This window comes from Carya illinoinensis, chromosome 12 (genome assembly GCF_018687715.1).
Source record: "Carya illinoinensis cultivar Pawnee chromosome 12, C.illinoinensisPawnee_v1, whole genome shotgun sequence".
Classification (NCBI taxonomy): domain Eukaryota; kingdom Viridiplantae; phylum Streptophyta; class Magnoliopsida; order Fagales; family Juglandaceae; genus Carya; species Carya illinoinensis.
Window position 1 is genome coordinate 27,544,382 of NC_056763.1, and position 22,665 is coordinate 27,567,046.

At 34.5% G+C, this 22,665-nt stretch overlaps 2 protein-coding genes and 1 long non-coding RNA gene across 3 annotated transcripts; 1 reads left to right on the forward strand and 2 right to left on the reverse strand.

Annotated features, from left to right (window-relative positions):
• Window positions 1-997: 997 nt before the first annotated feature.
• Window positions 998-2,772, reverse strand: LOC122289003 (AT-hook motif nuclear-localized protein 24-like). Its single transcript, XM_043095868.1, has one exon. It carries the CDS (start codon window positions 2,178-2,180, stop codon window positions 1,275-1,277), a length of 906 nt encoding a protein of 301 aa, XP_042951802.1. The 5' UTR covers window positions 2,181-2,772; the 3' UTR covers window positions 998-1,274.
• Window positions 2,773-15,768: 12,996 nt separating this feature from the next.
• LOC122289702 (protein DETOXIFICATION 56-like) lies at window positions 15,769-17,711 on the forward strand. Its single transcript, XM_043096916.1, has one exon. It carries the CDS (start codon window positions 16,118-16,120, stop codon window positions 17,636-17,638), a length of 1,521 nt encoding a protein of 506 aa, XP_042952850.1. The 5' UTR covers window positions 15,769-16,117; the 3' UTR covers window positions 17,639-17,711.
• Window positions 17,712-18,594: 883 nt separating this feature from the next.
• Window positions 18,595-21,450, reverse strand: LOC122289703. Its single transcript, XR_006236218.1, has 2 exons — window positions 20,918-21,450; window positions 18,595-18,969 (listed from the first exon to the last, which is right to left on the reverse strand). It is a non-coding gene; the product is annotated as an uncharacterized LOC122289703 (long non-coding RNA).
• Between the last annotated feature and the right edge of the window lie 1,215 nt (window positions 21,451-22,665).

Consider the following 22,665-nt stretch of genomic DNA (forward strand, 5'->3'; position numbering starts at 1 on the left):
TATTAATTATTTGTTATCATTCTCCTCTTTATTACAAGGCTCTAGTTTTTGAGTTGTATTCATTATTTTGGAATGTCGATCAGACTCACTTCCCACCTATTTTTATTTCTTTAATCATGAAATTATCTTTGAAAAAAAAAAAAAAAATTGTAAGGCTGTAGGCCAGGCTACTTTTGGAGAAAAAGCAAAGGAATTTCAATAGAAAGAATCTGAACTGGGTTCCGAGTAATCTTGGCTAGAACTTCGAAGGGTACCTATCCAGTCCCCTATTCCCTGAACCCGAGAGAGAGAGAGAGAGAGAGAGAGAGAGAGTATAACGCTCGAGGGCACATTCTCGTCGTGGTTATCGTTGCCGTTTAACTGAAGTACTGTTGCTGCTGTTGTAATTTTGCCTCGAAAAGGAGCTTGATCAGCACCCTAAATATTTTCATGTCCCCATATATCGTAAATCCCTCGTTAATCACAACTCTACATATAGAAATTAAACTTTCATGTGAAAGCTCTAAGCCCATACCTCAAATATATATTCCTTCTCTTGATCATGAGCTTGGCGCGAGCGCTGTGTCGTCGCCCCCTTTGTTGAAACAGTAATTGGTTCAATCAACACTCCTTGAGTTCTTTATTCGTATCAGCATCTTAACAGCCAGCAGAAATAAGATTTAAGGAGGCTACCACTGCTTATAATACGTTTCCCTTTCTCCCTCAATGCTGCATAAAATAGTAGTCCTAGAGCATTGGTTTATATATATAGATATATGGTCCGACAAGTGAATAATTTAAGGACCTTTTAAGTAGCTAGCGGAAAGGAGTTCTGTAATTGAGTGGCTACTGAATCAGTGAAGGAACAATGATTACTGAAGCGAGCTGCAAGAAAGCACTTGAATGACAAAGTCTCATTCTTATTAGCTATTTCCATTTTTGTCTGGTTGCTCATGTGTTCTTGTGCTTCTAGGTTCTAGTAGTACTAGCTAGTAGTACTACAACACGGAAGAAACAGTTTGTTACGACTTCACTAACATCAAACTCACTCCAAGAATTCATGAATTTACAGTCCTTCATGTCAACATGTAAACACATAACCTAATGATCATCAAATGCGAGACAGAAAAAGAAAAAGAAAACTAATTAATAAAAGAAACAGTAGTAAAAGCCTGCAACGCTCAACAAACAAACTTTCGTAGCTACAATGTTGGTGATCATGTCTTGGGAAAGCAGAAGAGCTGATGAATGTGAAAGTGAAAAACCTGGTATGCCCTTCAATGATAATATTGTGATCAGTATGGAGGGCGGCCAGTAGCCCAATATGCCTCATTTGGCAATTGAATGGAGTTGAGAAGATTAGGTGGTAAGCCATGAAAAAGAGGGGCATTTGCATCTCCCAAAAGCTGTTGCTGTTGTTGTTGCTGCTGCTGCTGATGAGCAACGGCATCTGGAGACCCAATAGCATTCCCTTGCATTGGCAGCGGAGTCTCCTCCTCCTCTAGAGGAAGCCTTTCATATGCAGCGTTGCTAAACGAGGCTGCCATGATCACAACCGGTCCGGATGCAATTAGCGTCCCGACAACACTACCTCCTACCACCTGTCCTTGTCCTCCTGCTAAATATATAGTCAAGCCTGTCGCCGCAGGTGGTGCTGGTGGTGGTAAGAATGAGCCGGCTAGAGATAAGATCTCGAACCGACCGTGTAAAGTCACGATTGCACCTGGTGAGGCCGGCTGCCTGAGAGTCACATTAGTCACTGTGCCAGTCCCGCTCATTATGCAGACACCTCTCTGGCGTCTCCTGGCAAAGGTAGCAACGCTCTCAACAATATCACACCCATCACTAATTTCCATTACATGGGTGCGTAGAGCATTGGCGCTGTCGCGGGTGATGATGATCGGTGGCTTTGGCTTGTTCTTGGATCCGGCCGGTCTTCCACGGGCTCTCCTTGTGATCTCTCCATCTGATCCGGTACCCACAACGAGTTCGTTGCCTTCACTAATATTGATGTTGTTGCTGCTGTTGTTTTCATCACGCTCTCGTTTTGTGGGCCGGTTTAGGCCGCTGCTGCCTGTTTGCTCATCTTCTGAATTTTGCAGTTGGTGGTGAAATTGCTGCTGTTGATGGTGATGTAGATGAAGATCTCTCGTGTGGAAAGGAGGGGGAAGAGAATGGCCATGCGCTGTAACTGGATCCATTCGATATTTGACTTTGTAGCTTCAATTCTTATCTGAAGATCCTCACTAGCTTCCTAAGACAGAAGCTAAGCACAAAAATGGAAAGACAAAGGAGTAATATTGGTTCTAAAATTCAAGAGGAAATTAAGGAAAGAAAGTGGGAGCAGAAGAGGGAATAAATAATAAGACGACGTTCAGATGTTTCCCTTTTCTAGCTTTGTTGCCTTCTTTCTTCTTCCTTTATCTAGTTTAATGAACTAAGTAGTACGAGCCTTAACATAAAGGAGAGAATGAGTGGATCTTTGTTGTCATCCACCGAATTCATAGCTGAACCTGCCATCTTTTAGGGGAGCTAGCTTTCCCTGGCGTTGTTGTTGAGAGTTTGGGAGAGATGAAGAGGGAAGGGAATTAGGATAGTTTGTGGTTCTCTTCTTGATCTAGGGGATGGTGTTGGGTTAGGGTTAGATTGACAAAATAGATCAGAGATGGGTTTGGTTTCGGTAAGACTGCTTGTTTATGGCGGTGGATGGGTCCCCACATCTCTCTTTGATCTCCCTCTTCCCTTTGTTTCACCCACGCTCCACGTTCTCTCTCTAATTTCTTTCTTTATTTTTTGTACTTTCTTTTTCTTCTCTTATGTATGTGGGTCGTTGACGCGTCATGTGTGGAAACTGCGCTAGCTATAAGCTATCTAAACTTGGCATGGTTCTTTATGTTACGTTTGTATTTAAAAAGTGTTTCATATTAAAATATAATAAATAATTTAATTTTTTAAAATTTTTAAATTAATTTAATTTTTTTAAATTCTAAAACCATTTCACCTTGCCTTAATCTCAATTAGTCCTAAATCTTGGAGCATCAAGTCCCATTGATCAAATCTCTCTCTCTCTCAAAATAAATAAAAAGAATTAGACTTTAAATTAGCTTCCATTCAAATTTTGTTTAATTTTTCATGTATCCATGTTCTTTTCTTTTCTTTTTATTTCTCATTCAGATCATTTACTTACGTAAAAATCCCATATGCGAACCATATAACCATGTTTGGAGCAAGCGTTGTAATTGTCTTCAAAGTTTGTAACAGTACTGAGATTTTCGCAATTTATAATCTTAGAAGTGAAAACATTGACTATATGCAAACTCAGGACCACTGATCTTTATATATTGTTCTTGGTCATCACTTAGTTTACCAAGGATTTATTAATGAAGAAGCAAAATACAATGGATCGAAATATGTAGTTTTTTTTTTTTTTTCCCTCTTGGTTGTCTTCGTGCACTACTGTAGCAGAACACTATGATAAACATAGTGGTCGTTGGTTAATTTAACCGAAGCAATCACTGGCACACATTAAATTTGAGTACTGCCATGTATTAACACGAGAGAGAGAGATAGAGACAGAGGGTTTTGCTTCAATTTTCTATGACCCACATGCAGTACTACCACTTGGGTCCACACATTCCATCTTTATCTCTTAAAGTCTAAACCTTTATAAAGATAAGGTCCACAAATGCTCTCCTATGCATTACACGTGTCTGTTTCTCCGCTCTTTGCGGGTCTATTCCACTGAAATTCGCCTTACTTTCCACGATTCTTCATGGTTTTCCTTTGTTATTGTTTAGTCATGAACGAGGAAACTCTCGTTTGTCATTGGCCTCTAGGGCAACTTTGCTAATTACTCGGTTATACCTTTCATTTTGATACATTCAACACACACACGCATATAATATGGGTCACGACGGCTCAGATCAATGGGTCATGTCATAAGAGGCCAAAATTGCATTCTTTGAATTAGTCCAAAAAACAGCGTTTACCAAAACTGTAAGCTTAAAAGCTGTTGCCTTTATATACGCGTACACAATTATTTATCGTGTTCCCGGCCCCGAGTCATGTATGTTGTTAAGGCAGTGATTTAAAAAAGCATCCATGATCCTGTCGTTATTGGAATTAATTAATTATTATTATTATTATTATTATTATTAGTTTGCTGCGAAAAAATATGTATATTGTTTATAATAAGTTTTATTTTAACAAATTAATTCGATCAGCTGTATGGTATTGTCCTTATTAAAGGTTTTTCCACCAAAGACACTTTTTTTTAATGTGTCAACTGATCAAATCGTAAGAAGGTGAAGATATCTTAGCATACCTTGTAAATTACATGCTTGCTGATTGAGAAAGCTTCTAATTTCTTCCTAGATCTTACTGGAACCATGCAGTGCAACTCATGATCATGAAGAGGTGAGCCCATCATCAGTTATTGTAATAATAATCTTGGATCATATTTTAGATTTATTCTGTACCATATTATAAACATGACTAGCCATTTTATTTCCAGAACGCCTAGAAAATTTAAGCAATATGTGCATGGTTTGAGTTGAGAGCTGAAGGCTTACTAGGAGCCGGAAAGTTCGATTGATCAATATTTAAGTTCGAGCCCGGCAAATATTGTACGTAAAACCTCTCTCAATATTAGTTAATTACACTGAATGCAGCTTACAGATTTAACCATAAGCCAAACCACGAGAGAGAGAGAGAGAGAGAGAGCATAAATACATATACAGGGGAAGGTGTATGGTTGGTGGTGGGCATGGTTTGACTGGATATATCCAGAGTGTCGGGGGCGTGCATGCATGGGAGTGAGAGTAAAAGAGGCGTGAGTGGCGCTGACACGCACACACAAACACACAAAGAGCCACTGCACGCACGAGCGCGGGAGAGTTTAGTACTGAAACCGAAAGAAAGAAGCTCTCGCATGACCTCCGGGCGCAAATCCATGCATTAAAAGATGCTCTTTGTCAGTCGTCTCTCCCATGGCGGGCCCCAACTCCTGATCATACATCTCCTTAGTACCCAAGCTTCAACCTAAATTTAAGGAGATAGCTCGTAATATCAGCTTAGAACTCATAAGAACCCAGTCCCATATATATATACAGCCCATCCATCAAGGCAAATAAGACGTGGAAGCGATACGTCCACTTCTATGTTAAATTAGGCATTCCATTTTTTGGGTACCCTTTTCAATGCAACATAATTTAGGGGTAAGTAGAAATATGTGAAACGACTAGTGAATTTAAGACGAATCTTATAAAAAATTAGTGAATTTAAATTTGAAATAAATGAATTTAATCAGGTCAAAACAAGTTGACCCTTTAATACACTACTAATAGATAACTCAATTCACTTAACCTGAATTAATCAATCGATAAAAATCTATTTAAATTTTATTTCAAAATTATAATTTTATTATTTTTGAGTTGAAATATTAATATTACAACATGCTAGACAATGTTGGACTATGTTGATATTTCTCAATATGTTGGACTATATATGTTTATATTTGTTATTGTTGGATTTGTAATATTGGTTTTATTATAGGTTAAAATCTGAAAATATTGATTTTTTTTTTATTAGTAGGTAGTCTTATTATTATTTTTTTAGATATTGTGGTTACTAATAAATATAGATTTTAATTCTTAATTTATATATAAAATTATGTAAATCAAGTTAAGTGGTTTATGTAGATTAATTTAAGTCATTTATATGAAACAAATTGAAATGAGTTGTGTCAATTTCAATTTGTTTCATATTAGCTCATTTCTAATTAATTATTAAGAAAGTTAAAACGGATAACCCGATATGATCCATTATTTAAATTGATTGTATTAGAATTTAAAGGTCTAATCCATTTATCTTAATATGCAATATTCGAGTTGATTTATATATTCAAATGTCCATGACTTGACAATCTTATCACGACATACGAACACAAATTTTCATCCCTAATTAACATAATTGTTAATTTATTGACGTTGTAAACAACTGGTCGTGAATAAACATTTTTCATACAATGTTTGTTAATTAAAAAAAAATTAATTATCCTGAATGATAAATTTGATTTGATTGCAATAATAAAAGTGAATTTAGAAAAGGTCGGGAAATTATTACTGTCGGAAAGTAGAGAAGCTTTTATTAATTAATTTCTGATCTATAAGCTGATCTCAAAAAAAATTTCCCTAAATATCGATAGCATGCTCGATCGATAATTTTGTGAAAGCAACGTAACTAAATTCTCACACTTCTATTTGAGTGTTGTTTTGGTAATGAGCTTAGGATTCAAAGGATTAATTTAGAATACACAGTACTTCTCTTGTTTCGATCCCCTACTCAATCATGACTTCGGCCTAAAAGAAGCAAAAAATGTTAACCTCTACCTTGACAGTTGACACACCATCTAGTTATTTTTCCAAAATGATGGGACATTTGAAAATTAGGTTCAGCGCACGCGCATGATGTTGGCACTTGGCATATATACAGTGACCTCTTCATATATAGGATTTTTTTTTTAAAAAAATTTATTATTATTTTAATAAAAAATACATAATAATTACATTAATAAAATTTAAAAATTGAATAAAATATTATTATTATTTTAAAATTAAAAAAATAATTATTTAAAAATTTATAATTATAATTAGATAAAATAAGATTGAATTGATGTCTTAAACTCTAAATCCAAACGGGACTGAATTAAGTACCGTTTGTTTAACAAAAATAAACGCGATTAACATCATGAGAAGTTAAGTTATACAAGACAGCAGATCACATCATCATGTGAACTCCCCTTTGTTGAATTAGGTGGTTACGTGTTTTGTATTGATATATAGCCACTACGATATCTGAAAATCAATAAACTGAGAAAAAAACAAACAGTACATAAGGCTGATCTAGTAATAAAGATAAATGGTGTATAAAATTCTACAATATTGTTTGAAAATTATATGTTGATATGTGACTTGTTCATATGTTCGGCGATTGCAGCGCCCTCACGAGTACGCATGCAGAAGTTTCTCCCGCAATGTTCAACGTCTCGGCCTTTTGACTGGAATATCTTTTTTCAAAAAAACTGAAAGATCTCAAATCTGTAAGTGTTATTCTATAGATGTCAAATCGGCATGCATACCATACACATTATCTATATTATTTAAATAATAAATTTTAAATTATAAATTTTTTTTATCAAATTAAATTATGTCATATATGTATTTTATTAAATATATCATCTATACTAACTTATAAATTTCTAATTTGTAAAATTACACTGTAGAATGTGCACATGCGCATGTGTACTGATTATTATTTGTTAGAGATTGGACTATAAGAAAAAATAAATTTTTGTGACTAAGATTTTGCAATTAAAATAACTTTTTTCACAATTTTGTCGAAAATAATCATTTTTATTGTAAAATTTTAGTCGTAAAAACTTGTTTCTCTTCTAAGGTAACAGAGCAAGCCAAAGAGAGGGAATTCAGCAGCTTGCTAGCTAGTACTTATATACATACTTACATTATGTTGAGATTTTTAGTGTACGTACCTGCAGGCTAATTAGATTAAATGAATTAAGGTGTGTGTAATGTGTTTACATATTCTAGCTAAAACCCTGTACTTGTTCTCCTGTAATGATCAAAACCTAGGTGCTGCAGTATGGCTAGTTTATGTGAATAAAAAGTGTATAAAAGTGACGGTTAATATAACTCTTTTTTTTTGTTTTTTTTTTTAATTTTGTCAGTCCAATTAATTAATAATATTGTTCATCTTCTTATATATGGACGCCACAAATCTTAACATTTATATTGGTAAGTCAAACCGTAGGTCTTGAATTAAGCTATAGCCTGCACACATTTCAAGATCATCTTGTCTCGAAAAGAACAAGACAGCATTGAAATTATTAAAATTCATTGACCTTTGATCAGAAGGAAATTAATGGAAAGATATCCTGCCGGTCACAAAGTAATTGTTTTGCAATCATTAAGCATATATATAAATTATGAAGTAACATTAATTCGCATCTTTTTTTCAATTAATATATATATTTAAAAAAAATATAATTGCAAGTATAATTATATATTAATTTATACACTAATATGATATAATTGATCAAAAAGTAAATTTTATTGAAAATAATATTAATTTAAATTTTAAATATGAATAAATTAATATTGATACACAGATTAATGCACAACTGTACTTATATATAACAAAACTCTTATATTTATAAGACCTGTAATTAATTAAGACCTGAATTTTAGGGCATGAAGGCTTTTGGTCATGTTTTGCTACTATTTCAAACTGCATCGCATGCAGTACCATAAATTAAGACTTTCAAGTTAATTCCCAGAAACAACGTACCTAATTGTTAGCTTTCAAATAGTTGTAAATTAAAGCAGCTAAGTGCACTCTCGTTGGAATAGCTACATGAGTAACTATTACATTTGACCCACAACTCTAATTTACTGTAGTAAAAAGTCATCTATTTTTACATGGATTACAATACATTTTGAGACTGTATTAACCAAACGATCCATTGAATTTGCATTTACATCAGTTAATGAGAGTGATCTACTTCCGATCGAGCACCAATTATATTCTACTAGCTACGAGGAGTTCACGGGTTCCTAAAAGGCCTGTAAGCATTGCTATGCCGTCCTTACTGGATTCAAAGTCGTGGTTAATTAAGGCTGACCTCGAAATCATAAGATCAACATGATCGAGCAGATTACTTGCGTGCGTTGAATATTATTAACGACGAGTTTGGTTTACATCTCATTAAAATTTCACTGAATACATTACTGTTTAAATTAACGTGAGTAGTTGAGTACTTCTTCTCGGCCAGATTCTTAACTTGAAAGAGGCATCTCTAGATAATGATGATGATAAGGATGAAAGAAAGCATGGAAAGCGTCAATACTAGCTAGCCACTGATGATTTAATCAGAGTAGTTTAAAACACATATCTTAATCTAATTAATGTAATTTCAATAAACAAATCAAGTACTCGATCGTCACCATCTCCATATATATATATATATATATAAACAATCCATAATGAATGAATTAGCAAGTCCATGGACTAGGGCTAAATAAAATAAGACGGGATGATGAGCAGAGAAAGTTATATGGCGGGAAAATATAATTAAATCCAAGTACCCATGTGAAAGCAGGCACATTGGACCTTAAATCTGGCATTGTGTTAATGTTGTTGCATCATGTGTCTGCTAGCTTTCTCGTCAGCCCTATATTTCCGGTACTGTACAGTAAGTTGCGCGCATAGCATAGCATGCATCAGCCAAATTAAAGGGATCAGAAGACCAAATCCTTTCACATGTGAGTTAATTATTTCATGTAATGCAGAGTTAATTTGAATTGTTGTTCAGAGACTAAGGATACGACAAAAACGGGAGATGACCCATCTAGCCTGGCTGGCTAATTGGCAGTTTATCATTTGGAATCTTTCTGCAGGAAGTCATTGCATGAAATATATATATATATATATATACAAGCATCATCCCATATATCAAGTCTCCAGCATGCATTAATTGTATGTATGAAAGTTTTCCAATTCACATTGAAGGTTAGATGCATGCCATGCCATGCCAGGATTATGTTATTATTATAATGACCATATGATTAATTATTTAATTATCTGTTTCTCATTACTTTTTACTCCGTTATAGCTAGGTCCTCCTAGCTGTTTCTCATTATGTTATTATTATAATGACCATATATATGATCTGTTCTAGTAATATTAGATACAGTTTTAATGTGTATGAGTCGATCTACACAAATTTCTTTTAGAAAAAAGTAGATCTACCGTTAAAAAAATTAATCTTTCATGTGCGTCCAAGATTTGACTATTTTTTTCAAAAAGAATATATGCACGATATTTACATATTTTAAGACTATAAATATCATTTATCAATCTTTTTTTTTTTTTTTTTTCCTCCTTGATGTATGGTGATCAAATCATAGCACCTTCTGATATCTACATCGAAGTGGAATTCTAAATATGGAACTGATCACATTAGGCGCCTTAGAAAATAAATTTAAATTGCACACATCCTAGCTAGCTAGCTAGTAAACAGATCTTTCTAGAGAATGATGGTTGGGCGAAAACCCAACATGTTAATTATATAATGAACATACATACAAAAAATATGGGTGTTAATTTGAGGTAATCTAGCTCCTAGAATCCAATATTAATGTATCAATGATCATGAGTTGCCTAGCTTATACAACTGTAGGTACTTGTATGATATTTTATAATAAAGAACAAACAACATTGTTGAAAGTTGTAGAACTAAAGTATGTTTCATTAATTATGATTTATGGTACTTGATTTAATCCAAGTTGCTCCCTGTTAGGGACATTAATATTTGTATGCATCATTACTATATAGCTAGAGGGATTAATTTATTGAGGGGAAGAAGCTGAAAATGGATAAATATTGTATTCAAAATGAACTTTTATGTTTTTATGCCTTGTCCCCAACTAAAAGTGGAATTTTAGTGATATTTAAAATATAATATTTACATGAATATTTAGCTTAAAAGATCATCATATTCATGCCATCTAGGGTTTGATATTTGTTAATATTTTAACTAGAGATCAATCCATAGGAACCAAAAACAATATTAAGATCAGAATGAAAACAATAATATATGTATTTGTTTGTAGAGAATTAGATATCGTGATTGCCAAAGCAGTTGTTTTATATTAAAAAAAGTGACGCAACCAATTATATTAGTGGAGTATTCAAAGAATACGTATAGGTGAAAGCACATAGAATTTTTGAAACTTTTATAGTCCTTTTGTTATCTGCGCTGTATATTGAAAAATTATTATCTTCCGGTACCAATTAAGTGTATGTGTGAGTGAGTGTGTGTTAATTTTTCCAACATTTTATGAGGTAAATACATGTTTAAAGACAAAACATTCTTCTGTAAATAATGATATTTATAGTCTGATTTAAAAAGAGATAAATAGGTTATATAAATCCTACAACACTCAATACAAACATCAGATCATGAGCAATATGGTCACATATATTGAGCTTATATATAGAAATTTGCCTCTAAAAAAAGAGAGAAGAATGAAAGACATAGTAAGAGGGGAAAAAAATAGCCCAACCCTGCATGCATGATATCCTCTCTTTGATCTCTCTCTGGGCCTGGATTAAACTATATATGCTCCAAAAGAACCAAGGCCCATTCGAGTCATTACTTCCCTCCCAGCACACGGAAATGATGGTAAAAAGCAGGCCCAACCCGAAGTGCCTACCCAAAAGAATAAATTAAGCTTATAGCTTGATTTGTGCCTATGCCACAAGGTCCACAATCCACGTGTGTTTGTCTCTTATGGTAATGAATATCCTCCAGGATCGAGTATCATATTAATTCGACTAGGCATTCTCATTCGCATATGTATTATATTTAGGCCAAGTTTGGTTTTACAAACCTTTTAAATCATCTTATTAAGAGTTGTACATCTAGATACAGATTTAGAGAATATCCAAATCCGTATCCAAATTTTTAAAACAAAACAAAATACCTATCTGAGTAAAATCGGTTACAACCTGGGAGGGTATGGATTGTAATGGTATCCAGTTTTAACTCTACATTTTTTTTAAACTCTAGTTTTTGTATATGCAAAGTGGCGTTAGTTTTGCATGTACAAAAATAACGTCATTTTGAAACAAAAATTATATTTTAAAAAAAAGTTACGGATAACTGATTAAATAACTAGATTTAGATGGATAACTGTCCAGATTCGCAAGGATTTTCAAGTTCCAGACTAGATTGGAAAAAGATCAGGGCTGGATATACACCCCTAATCTCATCTCATTTCAACATCTAAACACTATGCAAACATAAACATTTTTTAATTTCAAGTTTTTAATTTTTTTCATCTAATCATTATAACTTTTCCAAATTTCTAAACAAAACATAAAAAATAATTCAAATTTTCAAATCACAAAACAAAACTAATATTAAAAAACTATACTCTTATGTTCTTTTAATTTTATAATCATTCTATTTAACTTTTTCTCTATTCTTTCTCAAAACTCTATAAAAATCTTAACTTAAACTATTTCACTACTATTCATAAATTATCTTATTATTATTTACAAATTTTTCGTTTCATCTTATCTATGCGACCAAACAAGATCTTAGTCTTAATTTATTCAATTGGTATTGACAAAAAAGAATATCCTCATCGTTTCCACATATTCGGGTATTTACCCGGTTGGAGTGTGGATCATAAGGATTATAAAAGCGTTACATTGCTAAATTCAATTGGATGTATATTAAGTGGAAATTAGATTTTATATTGAGTTTTAAAGCATTTAAATTGCAAGTATTATTAGCCTTTTTGGATAGATAACTGCTATAACTATAAATAGGTCCATAAAAATAAATTATAAATTGACGTGGCTTGATATAATACCGTTCGATCTATTTTATAATAAAAATAAATTTAATGTATCATATAAATTAAACTTAGGCAATTTACAAATTTATTTTTATAAAATATTTTTATGATTAAAAAAATTTACCTTTCGGGTATGCACAGACGACAGGTAGAATGTAAGTATCAAGGGAAGTGAGAAGGGTATCTTTTGGTTTTGGAAAATGCCTCTAATAACAGCTTGTTTGACCTTACCTTGTCTATAGTGGACCTACGCCCGGATCACTTCACCCGGTTTGACTCTTTAGGCCAACCATAGTGGGTTAAGTCCATATTGGAACGAATGGCTGGTAATGTGTTTAACCAAGCTGCATTATCGAGTGGACATAATTGAGTGGTTGATCTGTGGGCAGATGAACAACCCAATCATAAAGTCATGCAGATCTTAAAGCAATTAAGGAGGTTAACTTACCAGTCTGTCGTCTGCAATGAATGATTTATATGCAAGCTAGACTCGTATTATTGGAAGGAGAGGGGCGGGAAAATGAGATTACAAACTACAAAATGTCGTTTTTATATGTTCCAATCCTCGTTTTGAGAGTCGTGTTAAATATTCTAATGAAGACGTTTCAGTGTTTTTTACTTTGGCCTGATTGCTATGGAAAGATATCCAGTCTAACTGTCATCAGCAAGCACCCATCTTTATTGGCCGGACAAAGTAAAGAGGAACACTACGATATTCCACTAAATATATTTTATAATATCAATAAGTATTTGCCAAAAAAAAAACTCGAAAAGTACTTGTGGGTGGGATCGATGCTAGGAAACTTTTACCGATCAGAAGATCATGACTTTTGTTAGGAAAGAAAGATTGAAACGACTGAAAGCCTTCCTGCTTGGAGTACGATCGAGTGCATATTTATGGTGGAGGGGCATGTTCTATGCAGGCTCACTTCTAGAACTTCAGCTTGATTAGCGAAACAAAGCATGCACGTTTCATGGAAGCGTCATGATGCTGACAAAAGTTTAAACTGATAAATTGTTCATGATACTAATCAACAATTCTTCATAAGTGGATATTGATTGGGTGGGTGGACCACTCGATATTGATTAACAAGATAAAGCTCCTCCACTGTATTTGGACTCATCTGCTCTCACCCAACCTTTGTCACCGAGTGCCAACTTCCACTTTACCCAGATCGGTCCATTGATCTTTTATTGATGGAGAGTACTCGAATGTTTAAAAAAAAGAAAAAGAAACTTAGTGCTTCTCTCCTTTTGATTTAGACATTTAGTGCCTATGATTGACGAAGATTGTACCTAGTTTTCTGGTGGTACCAAGAGTACTGTCGCCCTTCCAGCTACTTTCACTAAGGTTACTAAACTGATCATTAAAATAGACACACACACACACACACATATATTCTAACATGATCTGTTCGCATACATTCCTTATGAAGTCATAAGAAAGTTGCATTTAGAATATTAATTATTGCGTTCTATTGGATTTACACTAAAATTCCCTCCTCTCCAAATTTAAAGTGACCGCATCGTAGAATATATATATATATATATATATATATCATGTAACTTCATGAACAACACGTACGAGGGACTAAGAATTCACTAAGAATCAGCGTAGAGGTGCACTCAAAAGATCACGTTGATATATGTTTCAACACTTGTATTTTTGAGCATCGAAAGATCAGTTGAAGCTAAAGTCCAAGTACGTCAGGTGCTACGTGTCACAACCTTGACCCCTCAAATCCCTCTCTCTCTCTCTCCAGAGATGTATATGGGCAGGAGAGAGAGCGAGAGAGATCCAATATTGTTTAACAAATGGGGAACAAGTGGAAAACCCAAGTGCATGCACTGATCATTATAAATGAAGAGAACGATGGATATGTATGATGATTGATCCAAGTAGGAGACCGATCGAATCGTTTTCTAGTATTTTAATTGTGCAATTTCGTGGATTTTTGTGCTAGTGCTATCATAGTCCAAGGGACCAAAAGCAGAAAAAAAATAATATCTGTTGCAGTTGCGCATATACTACTAGTGGTATGGAAATCTAGTACCACTCATGTCATGTTTTTGGAGAATTCATTCTTTGCAAGTGTCTTATCGATAAAATGGAATTTTGTAGTAATATTAAGTTTTTTTAAATATATTGATCAGTTTGTCCTGATTTTGATTTAAACATGAGGGATTCTGAATCCCAATTTAACTTCGATTTCAGCTCTCATTTTATGACATCATGAGGTTATTTAATCATGATCTACCAGTTTTTCTAAGTGCCTTTGAGCATTATTTCAGAAACCCATACTTGCTTCATATGAAAGAAAACAGTGATAAGAGTAAGAACAAGCCTCAAATACATAAGTCACGTGCAAATCTTTTGTAAAAATGTGAGTCTCACGAATAAAAAATAAATTTTTACACTTTTTTAAGATATGATCAACTTTTTTACAAAAACTTGCTCGAAACTTGTCTATTCTAGACTTATACAAATCATTTCTCTTAGAGAGTTATTGAGCATTAAAGCCAAACTACTTTTTCTCTCTATCCACATGGTACAATAACCTTAATGAATGATATTATGGTAATTATATTTTTTAAAATTCCTGATTATAGTGTTATGCATACATATATACAATAACCTTAACGGAAAGAATAAAATTAACGGTAAAACAATATTTTCTATTAAAACAAGAAATTTCGTTTGATACACACTTTTTATATATAGAAGATATAATATTTCTTTTTAAAAAAATTACTGGAAATCATTGGTGTGCTAGTGATAAGTTCATTTGTGGTGCTACTAGAGTCTTATAAGTTAGCTTGGTTACACAAAATTAAACTATCTCATTTTATCTCAATTCATATAATCATTACATGCAACTTTCTTAAACTCTTATACAAAATATAATAAAAAATTTAACTTTTTCAAATTTTAAAATAAAAATAATATTATAATAATATTTTATTTAATTTTCAACAAAACATCTCATATCATCTAAACTACCTAACCAATTAAACAATGCCCTGTGAGGTTAATTTGTGAAAGTCCTACAAAAAAGATTGGAGCTACCGTTGATGCAAAAATCGTGTGGGCTACTCGTTGATGCAAAGTGTTGTGGGTGTCTAAGATAATTATAATATTTTTTTCTAGAGTGGATTAATAGGTAATAATTAAGAACTTAAAGTTATTGTTCTTTTAAATAGTTTTCAAAAGATTTTTTTCTCGTGACCAAATTTCGTATATATATATTTATTGTTCGTGTATATATGATTGCTTAGAGGTATTAATCTATTGAATATTTTTACATTTTGCTGCCTTTTTTTTATTCAAATATCTATTTAATTCACCCCATTACAAACGTTGAGGATACATATCATGATCTGAATTTTCAGAGTGCCCAAAATCTAACAAGATCTGATTCAGGAGGGGATTTTAAGCATGATATGACCTAGGCAGGCCGGACCTTGCATTCTCATCACGCACTACGAGAATCCACCCACGACTCTCTCTTCCTTAATTGGCCGTTACAAAAGCCAATCAATCTGGTTCCTCTTTTGGAAGAACTAACTTCTCACGAAACCCATGCACTCAAATATAATTAAACTTATCCCAAAAAAAGGAGAGGCCAAAATTCTCATCTTTCAGAAAGAAAATATATATCTGTAGCAAACCCACCAAGTCATCGTGCCAAGCAATAATGTCTGCATCCCCGAAATTGGACGATAAGTACCCGAGTGAGAAAATCTTTCAGCTACCTTCATCCCCACCACCTCCAACTAAAAAATGGCCTGCCAACCTTGCAGAGGTTATGCTTTTGGAGCTACGAGTGCAGAGGGGAATTGCTCTTCCCTTGATAGCCATGAATTTAGCATGGTTTGCAAAACAAGCTTTCACAACAGCATTTTTAGGCCGGCTTGGGGAGCTCAAATTGGCAGGTGGAGCGCTTGGGTTCACATTTGCTAATGTCACCGGTTTCTCTGTCTTGAACGGGCTCTGTGGTGCCATGGAACCCATGTGTGGTCAAGCTTTCGGAGCCAAAAACTTTAAACTGCTTCGCAAGACCCTTCTCATGTCAATCTTCTTGTTGCTACTCGCAACACTACCTATTACGTTCTTGTGGCTCAATGTTGACAAGATTCTTATCTATTTTGGCCAACAAAAAGACATTTCAATTGTCGCAAAGAGCTATCTTCTCTATCTCCTCCCTGATTTGGTAGTCACTTCATTCCTATGTCCACTCAAAGCCTACTTGAGCTCACAAGGTATTACGGTTCCTATAATGTTTAGCTCCGCCCTGGCGTTAGCTTTTCACGTACCCATCAACATATTACTTGCAAAAGCGAAAGGTCTTGAAGGAGTTTCAATGGCATTTTGGATCACCGATCTTATGGTGGTGATTCTACTTGCCTTGTATGTGTTTCTGATGGAAAATAGTAAGGATATAAGGTGGAAGGATGGAGGGTGGTGGGACCAAGGCATTAGTGATTTCCTCAAGTTGCTCAAGCTCTGCGGGCCATGCTGCCTCACTACCTGCCTTGAATGGTGGTGCTATGAGATTTTAATGTTGCTCACAGGACGGCTAGCAAATGCCAAGCAGGCAGTTGGAGTGTTGGCAATAGTGCTGAACTTCGACTATCTGCTCTACTCCATGATGCTATCACTAGCCACATGTGCATCAACACGTGTGTCAAATGAGCTTGGCGCAAACCGACCTGGCCCTGCTTATCGGTCAGCATATTGGACTCTGGCAGTGAGCATCATCTCGGGTTGCATAGGTGGCTCAGTGATGGTCGCAGCCAAAGGAATATGGGGACCCCTGTTTAGCCATGATAAGGGAATCATAAGAGGTGTAAAGAAAACGATGTTGATAATGGCTTTGGTGGAAGTGGTGAATTTCCCGTTAGCAGTCTGTGGAGGAATTGTCCGTGGAACAGCAAGGCCATGTTTGGGTATGTATGCCAATCTTGGTGGGTTCTACCTTTTGGCTCTGCCTCTAGGTGTGGTTCTAGCCTTCAAGGCCGCACTTGGACTCGATGGGCTGTTGATAGGGTTCTTGGTCGGGATGGTTGCCTGTTTGATTTTGCTGTTGATCTTTGTCACAAGGATTGACTGGGATGAAGAAGCGGGCAAGGCACAATTACTTGCCCGTGAAGAAGACACCGTCAAGGTAGATGGAAATCACAGTAATGTGGAACCAGTTAGTTATGCCAAAGTATGAGAATAACTTGAAAAGATATCTGTAATATGAATGCCTCTACCATCAAACACAAACGAAAAAAGAATTAATTGAATTGATCCGACTAAAACATATAACCCCACACGTACACGTTTCATCAGTTCCTTTTTTCTTTTATGAATACGTTTCATCAGTTCCTTTGAGGAAGCCCATTTAGAAATGACACTTCTGGCAACCAAGGAAGCAAAAATCACAAACGAAAATGGGTGGCTGTCATAATGCTAATCTAAGTAGCATATGAGCTCCACAACATGGTCTAATCAACATCTCACATAGCTCAGCATCTTACCAATTGCGACATTGGAAACAACCATTCAATTAGAATCGTGTCCATCAGGAGGACAACTTACATACGCATGCTTGAAAAGGAAGCTGTTCGTGAAGTCCTAATTAATGTATCCATAACAAAACTTGAAACTTCAAAGGAAAGCACGACTGTTATCATTGATGCACTGCAGAAAAATAAAAATTTCACCAATACTCAATGGTAGTAATCAAAATCTAATAAATGTATTTACCAATAGTCTACAAATCCAGATTCTAACTTAGGCTTAAGCTCTTAGGCTTTCTCATCACTAAAGTCAAGGTTAGCCATCATCTTATGACCTGGCGATTCTACTTTAGACCATAAGCCAAGAAGCAGATAAGATGACTTGACCTCCCTAACATTACCTACAAGTCACAGGTTAATCAAGCAGAGACACTTGGGCATTATGAATTGTGAAAATATGGATCATTGGCAACATAACCACAAATTCCAAAAAACAAGGCAAAGCAGAACTATCTACAAGAAAAAGAATTTTGTAGGGTAGATACGGTAGCCTAGTAGTGTGATGTTTAAATTTTCACATATCAGTATATGAAAGAATTATTCTTATAGACATGAGAGAATGCGGCAGCCATCTCACAAATGAAAGCAAAAAGTTAAATAGTCTTGGTTTAAGGACTCGAAACCTTGAAATGGAAGTTCCTATTTTCTACTATGTCCATTACATATAATAACTTTTTATCCTTACATACTCATAAAATTCGATGGACCCATACGGAAAAAAATGATATACAATTATGTTATTCTTATCTTTTGTCAATACAACGATATTGAAGCTAGGTCATGGAGGAACAAGAGACCATGTGTTGTTGCATAGCAAAGCGAGCCAAACAAGTCAAGGAGGCACGGTCCAATACAAAGAGATGCCTTTGTATGGTAAAGAGTGGTGCATTGCCCGATACCTGTGAAGGAAAGCGTTCTTGACGTCTAACTGGGATGAGAGTTGGGCCAGTGTTACGGGTGCAAATGGTACCATTTTGAGCAACTGGACACACCAAAATCAAAAAATACAATCCTAATCTAGGAGTCTCCCCATGATTGATATGTCATATGTGAAAAGCAATCTCGAAACATATAAAACCATACATAATTGCATGGCATGTATAGATAATTACATCAAAACAATAGCTGACTTTTTTTTATCTGAATTACAGTGTTGCCAAAGGCAACGGCAATCTTAGGGTCCTGAGTCCTAACATTGCTGATTGCCCTAGCACCTTGGTCATTGAATATTGGATTTTTTCATGTTCTAAACTACAGTATTAAAAAAGCAAGGCTAGGTATAAAAACTACCAATCAACAAGACTAGGTAGGTTCAGTGCAGTGCTTAATAACTGTGGAATTGTTGTGCTTATAGGAGACAATGGAATGCTGGTGATGAAGGTGGAAGATTTAATGTCTAAGGACTAATAGTGTTCCTAGCAGCAGTTCCATCAGCAAAAGTGGTGCGGGTCCAATGGAAAAAACAGTGCGAAGGTTAGTACACTGATAAAGGCACAAGATGAATAGAAAAGGTGGGGGAGGGAGAGAAGTCTTTTTGTTTTTCCCCCCCTCCCTACTTGGGTTGGAATCTAAGAATTCACTACAATTTGGAGGAAGGTACCACTTGGCAACATGGGCAGATTAGACTTGCTTTTGTATAAAGTACAACTAAAACATCCCGTTCCTCACTGTTAATAATAAAGTCACTTTTAAAAAATTTCGGAAGCTGAAGTGATACTACTGAACTGTGACTTAAAACAATATTTTCTTATAATTACGCCAGATACAAAGATTCATTATAATAAATAAAATCATTTTTTAATAAAAATATTGATATCGTAAATGAGTGCGAGGAAGTATTTATTAAAATTTTTCAAAGTTCGTGTCATAAAAGTCATAACTAAAAATCTCTATACATGATCTAGGCCACTGTCACGCCTTCCTAGACTTAGTCTCATCCTGCAGCTCTACCTTCATAAATATTTTGACCTGATGTGGTTTAAAAATATAAAACAACTCAAATGAGTCGATGACTCGGTAAGAAAACCCAACATAACGCAATCATACTTAACATAAGGTTTTTCATAAGATATTTTATGCTCAAAACTGTTCTTACGTACACTTGTTTTGATAAGGATTGTTCATACGTATGCTCTGAACTTCTCCCTCTCCCCACAACATAAGAAAGGACTAGTGGACAAGGTAAACTTAAAAAAATTATACATTAGTTTGTCACGTGAAATGCTCTAGTTCACCAAAAATATAAATAGCCAAATAGATTATCAGCAATGTCAGAACGATTCAAACTTCTCACACAAGCTCAAACCACAGTGTTGTAAGGACAACATTAAGATTTAATTAGCCAAACCATTTAGTACTGTCAGTCGATCAGAGTCAAAATTTAATTACTGTAATTCAATTCATCACAACGCCTTCAGGTTTCTAGTTACCAGAAAGTATTGACATGTTTGCAATTTCCACAAATTTCTTCCACTTTTTGCAATCTCCATTGTTACAACTGAAATTGAGATATAATAATAATAATGGAAAATACTACTTTTACCTACAAAACTCATCGATTATATTTTATATTTTTTTATTCTAAGGGTTAGGGAATTGTATTTTTAATGAATTTATGATTTTTTTTTTTTTGTATTTTTTAAAAATATTTGAAGTGTTTAAAAAAAATTTGAAAAAAAAAAAATCTCCTTTAGGATTGAGAATCTGGTGTAGCATCACCCAATAATAATTTTCCAATAATAAAATTATAAAAGCTGTAAGTATCGGTTAAGAGTTCACGCTACCAGCATGAGAGAGAGAGAGAGAGAGAGAGAGAGAGAGAGAGAGAGAGAGAGAGAGAGAGGGGTAACTACCAACTAATACCGTTATCGAAATTCGAAAATTGTTAAGGAAAAGAAAGAGAAAATTGCTAAGAGGATGGAGCTCCGTACCCTCAACGAGAATCCATGGAGAGGGCTTCAGTCCCAGTAGTTGGATACTTGAGATTTCAAGCTTCCAACTTCGCCCACCAAATGACTTTATTACCCTCCTAGAACATCTGCTCCATTCCCCATTCATCCACACCAAAATTGCTCAATCCAATCAAGCCGCCAACCAAAAGAAATGGAGCTTAGCAGCTTTGAGACTGAGACTCACGCAGTGGGGAGGCTGACCGGCAGCAACGGGTCCTTGCTATGGCACAGAGGGTCTGAGATAGGAGGACTGGAGCAAGAGATCGTTGGTGCCCTGCCATGGGTGAGAATCCCAAACAGGCGTGGGGGATATGGGTCGTGTCTTCTTCTGCTACTGGACTTTGTTGTTGCAGTTGGCCCATTGTGAGCTTCGGCCTTCGAGAGGGCGTGAGCCAGCCACTTTTGTCGTGAAAACCAATTGCGTACGCTGGAGTGGAGTCTATGCATGGACAACCATCGGCAAACGTTAAAAACGAGGCAGTAGAATTGGGTTGGATGTGTTTATAAGTTTGGGTTAGGCTTGAAACAAAGCTACATTTGATCGGATATGTTTTGACGACTAGAAGAAAAGAAATCATAACAATCTGATATTATTGGGCCCAAGCCTATGACCCTAATCTAAATGAGCCTGCCTAATAGTGGGCATATCACCGGCCCAGCGAGCTGAATTTAGTGTCATCTTTAAGAGCATTCTTATTGGATTGGTGAATAAGTTTTCAAATTTTAGTTAATATTACATGAATTTATATTTGTCTATTTTATTTAAATTTAATTATCTTATTGGATTATCAATTTATTCTCTATATAATAATAAAATATTATTAATTTAATAATTTTTTTATTTAATTTATTTTTATCACATTTTGTAGTTCTATCAATTAAATGTTAGTAATAATTATATTTGCTGAAGTGAGAAAGTATTATTTTAATGTTTGTTGAATTATTATTTTTATCACATTTTGGAGTGAGAAAGTATTATTTTAAAGTTTGGTGACGTTACTGCAGTCTTCTATATTTGTGAATAAGTGTAACTAACATCCAAATTCTTTTAGCAATACACAATCTAATGTGGGGTTTTTTGGGTACATATTAATCAAATTTTAGCCATACTTTAACTTTGGCCAAGCTAATAAAGATGCTCTAAGATAGAATGCAAACAGTGATAAACTTGACCAAACCAAAGCAGTGCTAAGAAATATGTATATCTCCAACACAGTGCTAAGAAAAAAAATTATTATAACCATTATCATTATTTTCTCATCATCTTTTTTTTGTGGCATCAAATGATTTGAAAGTAATTAATAAATTATAAATAATTTTTAATTATTTAATATCATACAATAAGTTTATGAAAGATGTTAATTGGAAGGATGGCAGACATACTTCTTAAAAAGTGAATATTCTATAAATAGAAATGATAGGGCTAGTGGTTTTAGAAATAGAAAATACGTTAAATATAAAAAGATTACATAAAAATAATTATATAAATTAATATGATTTGATATATTTTATTAGATGATAAAATTATTTTTATTATGAAATACATATAATATATTATCTAAAACTACATTAATTTATAAAATTATTTTTATATAATATCTATATAGTTGTAACAATCATCTTTAAAAATACGAGGAGTGCACATTCTAAGTAACATACGTGAGGGCATTTTTGTTACTTTTTATATAGCATCCGCTGGCCGGCCATGAGAACCTTAAAGTTTGTCA

Bases quoted from the DNA above. Each gene is read 5' to 3' on its own strand.
- LOC122289003 (XM_043095868.1), bottom strand. From the start codon at position 2,180: ATGGATCCAGTTACAGCGCATGGCCATTCTCTTCCCCCTCCTTTCCAC.
- LOC122289702 (XM_043096916.1), top strand. From the start codon at position 16,118: ATGTCTGCATCCCCGAAATTGGACGATAAGTACCCGAGTGAGAAAATC.